The 9451-nt window shown below is 30.8% G+C and overlaps 1 protein-coding gene across 1 annotated transcript; it reads right to left on the minus strand.

Moving 5' to 3' along the window:
• Positions 1-4059: 4059 nt before the first annotated feature.
• Positions 4060-9033, minus strand: LOC109154901 (protein FAR1-RELATED SEQUENCE 5-like). The gene is made up of 3 exons (XM_019302640.1): positions 8898-9033; positions 6893-7712; positions 4060-4123 (listed from the first exon to the last, which is right to left on the minus strand). The coding sequence occupies exons 1-3, from the start codon at positions 9031-9033 to the stop codon at positions 4060-4062; spliced, it is 1020 nt and encodes a 339-aa protein (XP_019158185.1).
• Positions 9034-9451: the final 418 nt, after the last annotated feature.

Here is a 9451-nt window from a genome sequence, read left to right on the forward strand (position 1 = left end):
AATACAGAGTTGTGAATTTTTTATTTAGAAAACTGAGTGTTTTCTGGAACTCGGAATGAGTTCGACCGTGAGTTGGTCGTGGCACACCTAACTTATCAAGTGCAAAACCTCACTTGTGGCGTCATCTCAAATCCTACGTATCACCGTATAACCCTATGTGGTCGAGGACTTATCAAAATCCAAAAATTAGTCATTTTCCCAACTTAAATCAAACCTTCAATTCGAATTCACCCAACTGAATAAACCATCCTACAATATTTTTTATAATTCGAGTGTGAAGAGAAGTTCGGGCCAACCAGGTTCGCATCAGAATTGTTTAAAGATCATCTCACATGTCACAAGAATCCAAATTGCCTGAAGACATGATCAGAACGGTGGAAATTTATGAAGGCATGGATAAAGACCTTATCCTAGAAATAAATCATGTCAGAAGGATTTATTGCCAAGAGACGTTAGAAATTCAAAATTGACAAAGATAATAATATTTTAGAAACAACTTGAAAATCAAGTTGAGATAAAAATATTATCTTGTTAGACAAGTTGGCAATCAAATCAAAATTGAAGAACCTAGTGTCAACAATATCAGGCTACAAGATTCAAATTTCAAATGTCAAAATATCCCACTCCAACGGATATATTTGATAATCTATAAAAAGGCTATGAAGACTTGAAGATGAAGAAGTGCGGAAAAGAGACGAGCAAAGTGATCTATACAAGCAAAAATTCAAGTCTAAATATTCATTGAAATATCTAGAAGAGAGACTTAGTCTGAATAGTCTCAAAAATAAGTTGGAGAGAAAAACAATTACCGTCTATGGTAATTGTAAAGAGTATAGCTGTGTGCAAAATACTCTAGTGAGTGTAGCTGTGTGCAAAACACTCGTAGTTGCTAAGTGTAGGTGTGTGCAACACACTTAGTTGGCGTTTGAGTATAGCTGTGTGCGAAGTACTCGGAGTTGAGTGTAGCTGTGTGCGAGACACTCGGAGTTGGGTGTAGCTGTGTGCAAGACATCCGAAGAAGTGCTTGTGTAGCACTTATTTACTATTGTAACTGTGTGTGGAAAATAGTGAATTACTCCTAGACGCGAAAGGAGTAAAGTGGACTAGGAAGATTACGCCACTTCCGAACCACTATAAATTCCATTTCTCATTTACATACCGCACTTACATATTTTGATTTATTGATTTAGTATTTGACTAACCCGTTTACTATTCACTACTTGATCTTAATCATTGAGGTTTAGTGTGCTTTCACGTGTGCATGTAACTCAAACTTTCCATGCTTAACATTTAAGTTACTCTAAGCAATTTTGACGTGTTGCACGGGACATTTATCACACGATTGATTTAGCACGAAGTCTTATACACAATCTTAAATAATCTTGTTAAATATTGAGTGAACCATCTCCTTTAAATACTCAAGACATTGTTGTTATTCTTACACATCATCTGAGCACATTTAACATAGTGCATGTGATCTAATTTACTATTTGAGCATAACAATTTACACATATTTATTCCGTTGTGCACTCCAAATTAAATACCTGTTTATTTACTTGTTACTTGGAGTTAAAATTACCAAAGTGTTATTTTTTTTAGAAAAAAAGTTTAAAAAGTCTACATTCACCCCCCCCCCCCCCTCTAAACTTTTTACCACCCTATCGGGACCAACAATTTCCTTTTCCAATTTACCTAATTTTCATTTCATTTTTTAATTGATGATGTAGAATATTATTGTGAAATATTTATGTTCCTTTTATTTTTCATTCTTTTTTTAATTTACCTTTACTATTTACTATTGTTTGGACATGAAATCAAGTAAATTTAGAATTTTATTTTTAATTATAGTATATATTTGACCGTGGGGTTGTAGCATATATATATGAATTGGTTATATTATAAATTGTTTAAATTGGTTATATATGGTATTATGTTAGTACGTGAGAGCATTGAATATGGAAACAATATTATCAAGATTTTAGTTAATTTCTATTTTACATTTGCTTACAAAATAAGTTGTATTAAATTAGTTGGTGATAAACATCCAAAAATTCTACATGGTAATACCATACATAATATTACCAATTATTCTATTATGTTAATACCTAATTAATTAATGTCTTTTCTGCATGGTATTATAAATACGTAAAAAAAAATATGGAGAATTTGCAAACAATAATGTTACCAAAAATATTATTATATTATAGAATATAACTAATATATCTTTTCTATATGGTATTATGTTATTACGTTAATACGTGAATATGGAAACAATATTACCAAGATTTTAGTTAATATCCATTTTACATTTGCTTACAGAATAAGCTTTATTAAATTAGTTGGTGAAAATACAGTTACACATTAAAGATAAATTCAATCTAAAAATGGCAGTTTATAGTTCTGTATGTACACATGCACACTGTTGAAGGCTCAAAAGAATCTTCTAGAAGTGTAAAAAAATATTTACTAAATATAAGTACAATTTCAACTAATATATACTTTATCAATAATATTAATTCCTATTTTCTACTATATTATAATTCCATTTACTATTATATGTGAAGCATTTATTTTTTAAGTTATACGAAAGAAACTGGGATTACAGAGAGGAAAATCGTAGTGAGGGGCTCTTAATTGTTTTCACCACTTCAAGGATGATGAGTTTTGTTCATATGAAGATACGATAGTACTGATGTAGGTTGATTATTTATAATATATCTGGAAGTAAAATTTGAGCTCTAGGATCATATAGGGCACTCTTTGATCCTAAATCAATAAATAATTAGTTATATACACATTTAACAGTACCAATGTTATTACTAATACTTTATATATATCTGTAGTATTGAACCTTTAATGTGAGATAAGAAAGAAATAATCAGTTAAATGATGTCTTTATTTGGATGCACTGCGACTATTACAATGCTCCATCACTTTGCAAACATGTACAACTTTGACTTTATTTTATACTTTAGATTATACTTTGCTTATTCTTTAGATTTTAATGTATTATTTTAAGCTAATTTATTTATTAACATTACAAAAATACATTTTAAAGTATGACAATTTATACTAATAAATCATTTTAAAAAGTGGCAAAAGATGATTAGAAAATTTGATGTCACTGCATCAATTTAAAAAAAAAAAAAGTTTTATTGCTACTGCTTACCTCAATCATCTCATAAATATCAATAATGTTTCTTAGATGAGTCTAATCAACACATAAACTGAAAAAAAATTGACAATCATAAACAAAATATGTACAAAAATAAATGATAAAAACATTATGATAATGATTATTAAGACATAATAAATTTACCTTAATTTCTAGAAAATCACAAAACTCTGAAAATCCTGATTGAAAAGGAGCTGTGTATCGAAGAGTTACATATCTTGACATAACCGGTTAATAAAAAAGAACATTCATTACTTGTCCTTATTCAAACACTTTCAAATATAAAGAAAAATTAAAACACTTGTGTTTATATTAACTCTTTGTATCATTCTTAACTCTACACAATTGCATAAGAACAACCACAGGATTTGCAAGGCCATAATTAAAAAAAAAAGGTTTCAACTCTTAGTATATGTTGATTTCACACTGTAGCCTTCAATTGATTGTCCCTATAAACAAATAAACTACTTAATAAAAAATACATATACAAAATACAATAAAAATAACAAAATTAGATAATTTACTTTGTATCCACGTACAATTAGAAAATTAATAAGTTAAGAAGACTTCCTTGCAATGATCTTATCCAATGGGGAGTATATCTCAACGACCCTACCAATAACGTCAAACATGTTAATAAAAAAAAAAAAAAGAATTCAGATGTAGATTAAAATTGTAAATGAAACTTACCAACGAATTGTTTATCATCTACCGACTTCAAAGATGAAAATGATTTCAATAAATTAATTTGTCTAGAAAAGTTGTCATTTTTTTTATTCTTTAACCAAAGTAGCATAGTTGAATTACAACATAAAATAATGAGTGCATTTTTTGTAAATATAGAAATTACTTATCACCATAAAATTTTTAACAACATAAACTTTTCATTCTTTGAAAAGCTTATAGTACTTACCAACATGCTCCCTTGGTATATGAGCATGAAGTTCCCTACAATGGAGTAAAAAATAAAAGTGTTATTTTGTAATTTATTATTGCAGTATAGGAAGTAGCTTTGAAATGCATCTTTTTTCCAATTTCATATACAACACGAGTTCTAGAAAAAAGTATAATCGAAAAAAAATACCATTTGATCGTGAAATATGCACTCTCTAGATTTTATGGAATCACTCCCCTTTCTCTATGAGACTTCATATAGGTGCACACCAATCAGATAATCACCATGTAATAGCTTTGAAAGTAGAGAAATATCCTGGGCAAGGATAAACATTGGAATCGTAGACAAAAGTAAAATTGAAAAACAATACCTCTTGATCGTGAAACATGCACTCTCTAGATTTTATGGAATCACTCCAATTTCTCTATGGGTCTGCTGCGTCTTCAATTTTTTTTATTCATCTGCAAGCGTGATTTTTTTTTTTTTTTTGTGTGCATCGTTGTTTCTGATTTTTGTGCGTAGTTATGTATTTCTTTTTAAGATTTTTGTTGTGGGGGTTGTGGGTTTGGGGGTTCACATGCCTGCACTAGTTAAGTTGATTGTGTTGTAACCTACTGCTGATTTTTATTCTTTTTTTTTTTTTTTTTTTTTTTTATGTATGTATTATTATTATGCTCTCTTTTTGCTATGGGAAATTGTTTTTTAATATACATATACGGTGGTGTGTGTTTCTTTCTTTGGGGTAAAAATGTTTTTTCGTGTGTGTTGTTTATTATTTTTTTCTTTTGATTTTGTCATTTTATCTTTTTGCAATTTTTTGTTACTGAGTTGTTGCTTTGAACAATTTTGTTGGTTATTAGTATTCATTTGCATTTTTTTTTTTAAATACGTATACTGTGTTTGATATTGATTTTTATTTTTAAACATTCAGTTTTTTTTGGGGGGGGGGGGGGTGTTGGCTTTAGTTTTTATTTAGGTTAGGGAAAATGACACTTTTTACCCCTGAGTTATATACTTATAGCACTTTCCTCCGCCCCCCTCCCCCCCCCCCCCCCTCAATTATTTAGGTAAGCATATTAGCCCCCTCAATTATTCTGAAAGTGGTGCTTTTTCCCCCTAATATATTAAATTGACATTTATACCCTTAAAGTAAACATTTTATTTATTTTACTACTCCAACAAATTATTGCGTATACGTAGGGATGACCACGGTTCGGTTTGAATTGAACCGGATACTAAAGTAATCGAATTAATAGTTTACGGTTACAATTTAGATCTAGAACCCAATATTTAAATGTCGATTTATTAAAATTATGTATCAAAAAAATTGAATCTTGAACCGTGAACCGGCGGTTCCGGATCTGATTCGCGATTTTGAACCGTCTTTATTTTAAAATTTTATTTTTATTTTAAAATAGTCTAAATTCAACAATAAATGTATTTTATTTTTTCAGTTCGGAACATGAACCGTCCGTTCTGGTTCACGATTTTAATAAACTCTAAATATCGAATTTCGATTCTAAATTGTAATCGGAATATTTCGGTTTGGTTGCTATAGTGTTTGTTTAGTTTGAACCAAATTATGGTCATAATTTGTTGGAGAAAAAAATAAATTAAATACTTAGTTTAAGGGTAAATATGTCCATTTAACATTTCAGGGGGAAAAACAACCACTTCAATAATTTAGGGGGAAAAATGCTATAGGTATATAACTCAGGGGGAAAAAGTGTCATTTTCCCTTTAGGTTATTATGGTTTTTTTTTTTTTTTTTTTTTTTTTTTTTTTTTTTTTTGGGTTTGTTGTGCATTTTTGTTACATGTTTGTAGTCTTGTTTTGTACCTAGTTGGCTTTAGTTTTTATTTAGGTTATTATCGTTTTTTTTTTTTTTTTGGGTGCTGTAGGGGTTGTTTACGTAGTATGCATGTATGTGAGTTTTCAATGTGCACACAATGTTTTTTTTTTTTTTTTTTTTTTTTTTAATTTTAGTTTGTTGTGCATTTTTGTTACATGTTTGTAGTCTTGTTTTGTACCTAGTTGGCTTTAGTTTTTATTTAGGTTACTATCATTTTTTTTATTATTATTATTATTATTTTTTTTTTTGCATTTGGTGCTGTAGGTGTTGTTTAGGCACTGTGCATGTATTGGCGTTTTCATTATGCATACAATTTTTTTTTTTTTTTTTTTTTTTTTTTTTTTTTTTGGTATGTTGTGCATTTTTGTTACATGTTTCTAGTCTTGTTTTGTAGCTAGTTGGCTTTAGTTTTTATTTAGGTTATTATCATTTATTTATTTATACTTTTCCATTACCTCAAGCCACCCGTGCTCAAACTCATCCACAGACAACATCTCATTCAAAACAACATCATTCAAAGCAGATCGAAACTCCTTGTCTTTAGCTAAAACATTACCGACCTTCTAACCTTTGACATTATATGCCACATACAAAACCTGTGGTGAGTAGTACCAAACACCCGGGGGACCGCAATACGCATCGATGGATCTTGATCAGTGATAGTGCAACTAGGCACACGGCCCATTGCACTCTTAAACTGTTCCAAGAGCCAAACATAGGAGTCCACATCCTCGTGAGAAATTAAGCCAATTGCAAATGTCACACATTTTTTGTGATTATCAACACTAGTAAAGGGGACGAATACCATACCATACATGTAAAAAAATAAAAAATAAAAATGAAAAGCTTAACATCATCGACAGAAAAAGAAAACATGTAGACGAATAAAAACCAAAAATAGAAAGACTAAAAGCATATTAAAATTGAAACAAAGTTACGTAAATATTTGTTAAAAAAATACAAAGCATACCTATTTGTCTCATATGTCGCATCAAACGACACTATATCACCAAAAGCTGTAAAATTTTGCTTCGCAACAGGGTCAACCAAAAACAACCTTCGTAACTGATCCTCAGAATTCAAATCATATTGAAAGAAATAGTCCGGGCAAGCACCAACCTTCTTAACATACTTGTTCACAACAACATTAGCATCAGAATTACCAATATATGCCATCAAATCAAGCTTAAAATTTTTAAAGTCAACACATGTTGCACTAATATTAGAATATAACCCAACAAACTCCCTAGACAACCGAAACGACCTATTAGGCCCAATGTTTGCCCTTGCACAATTAATAACAAAAACTTGTTGAAAACTCATCATACGGTTACCCCTTAGAAAAGGCTTAGCAACATCCGAGCACAAACAATGATTATGACGGAGTTCAATGAAATGAACAACAAAAAAACCATTGTCAACACTCTTGAGTAACAACTTCGCTTTGCAGCCCACCCTATTAGAAACACGACGGCCCTTTTGAGCCAAACGCGCTTCATCAGAGTCAGCATTCCCAACACCCAAAACATCAGCAGACTGCTTGAACCCCTCACGGGAACAAACCAACAGATTTTTTACGACAACACCGTCCCTATCCTTACGCACCGAACTATGGCGTATGTCAAACCCAACAACAGACGCATAATGCCTATAAAAAGCAATACCATGACCAAGAGAAGGGAAAACCTGACCCTCAAAATGCCTAATAGCCTCATCACACGAAGGATTCCAATACTTAGTCCCATCGGGAGACACGTCCATAACACAAGCCTTTAGAGATCCCGACTGAACTGCATAACCATCAACCATAAAAACTAGGTAAAAAATATGTAAAAAAAAAAAAAAAATACACAACATAACAAAAAAATGGGAAAAAAAAACAAACTGTGTGCACAATGAAACCGCTCATACATGCACACTATGTAAACAACCCCTACAGCATCAAATGCAAAAAAATAAATAAATAAATAAATAAATAAATAAAATGATAATAACCTAAATAAAAACTAAAGCCAACTAGATACAAAACAAGACTAGAAACATGCAACAAAAATGCACAACATACCCAAAAAAAAAAAAAAAAAAAAAACTGTGTGCACAATAAAAACGTCAATACATGCACAGTGCATAAACAACACCTACAGCACAAAATGCAAACAAATAATAAAAAAACAATAATAACCTAAATAAAAATTAAAGCCAACTAGGTACAAAACAAGACTACAAACATGTAACAAAAATGCACAACAAACCCAAAAAAAAAAAAAAAAACACTGTTTGCACATTGAAAACTCCCATACATGCATACTACATAAACAATCTCTACAGCACCAAATGCAAAAAAAAAAAAAAAAAAACAAAAAACAAAAAACAAAAAAACAAAACAAAACAAAACAAAAACAAAACAAAAACAAAAATGATAATAACCTTAATAAGAACTAAAGCCAACCCCCCCCCCCCCCCCTCCCCCTGAAACTGAATGTTTAAAAATAAAAACCAATTTCAAACACAGTACACGTATTTAAAAAAATTGTTCATAGCAACAACCCAGTAACAAAAAAATGGCAAAAAGATAAAATGACAAAATCAAAAGAAAAAAAATAAACAACACACACGAAAAACATTTTTACCCCAAAGAAAGAAACACACACCACCGTATATGTATATTAAAAACAATTTCCCAGAGCAAAAAGAGAGCATAATAATACATACATAAAAAAAAAAAGGGATAAGGGTCAAATAGACCCTTCAACTATAGGTCAAAATGCAATTAGCCCCTTAAACTAAGAAATGCTCCAATTAGACACTTCATCTCTTCACTTTGATGCAATTTAGCCCATAACTTATTAAATTTGTACAATTAACTTATTTTGCAGGTAAATTCAAGATAATAGCAGGTAAATTTGAATTTTTTTATAAAAAATAATTTTAAAATAAATTTAAAAAACATATTTCCACTGGCCGGCGAGAAATACTTTGGCAGACAACGTCGTGTTCACGTAGGTGGCGGAGCTCATCTCTATTTGACAGATTCTGACTGCGCAGAATAACTTTTCCGACAACTCCTCTTCCGACTGCGATTCTTTTCTGATGGACATTGACTATGGCCATGATTTCGTGTTCTGAAACTATAACTCAGGCAACCCATTTGATTTTCTTGTTGATTATCTTGTTCCATGGTTTTCATCCCGGAATGAAAGGAAAGAGATGTAGGAATACGAATACCACTGATGATAGTAGAAAGGCATGAGTGACAACAACAAATATTGCGCTCCACTATTTTGGAGGTTGTTGTTTGCTAGGATAAATGTGCCACAATGCTTATCTGAGGTATTTGATAATTTTGGTTTTTGGTTTTCATTTTTTCTTGTTGATTTTCCTGGGTTTTGATTATGAAAAGCTAAGAAAGAACAACAAAAATGCTTGAGAAAAAGAATTTTCGTTTTTGCTTTTCATTTTTTCTTGTTAATTCTCCTGTTAAATGGGTTCTGATTATGAAAAGCTAAGAAAGAAGTGAAAGAACAATGGA

This window comes from Ipomoea nil, unplaced genomic scaffold, assembly GCF_001879475.1.
Source record: "Ipomoea nil cultivar Tokyo-kokei standard unplaced genomic scaffold, Asagao_1.1 scaffold2662, whole genome shotgun sequence".
Classification (NCBI taxonomy): domain Eukaryota; kingdom Viridiplantae; phylum Streptophyta; class Magnoliopsida; order Solanales; family Convolvulaceae; genus Ipomoea; species Ipomoea nil.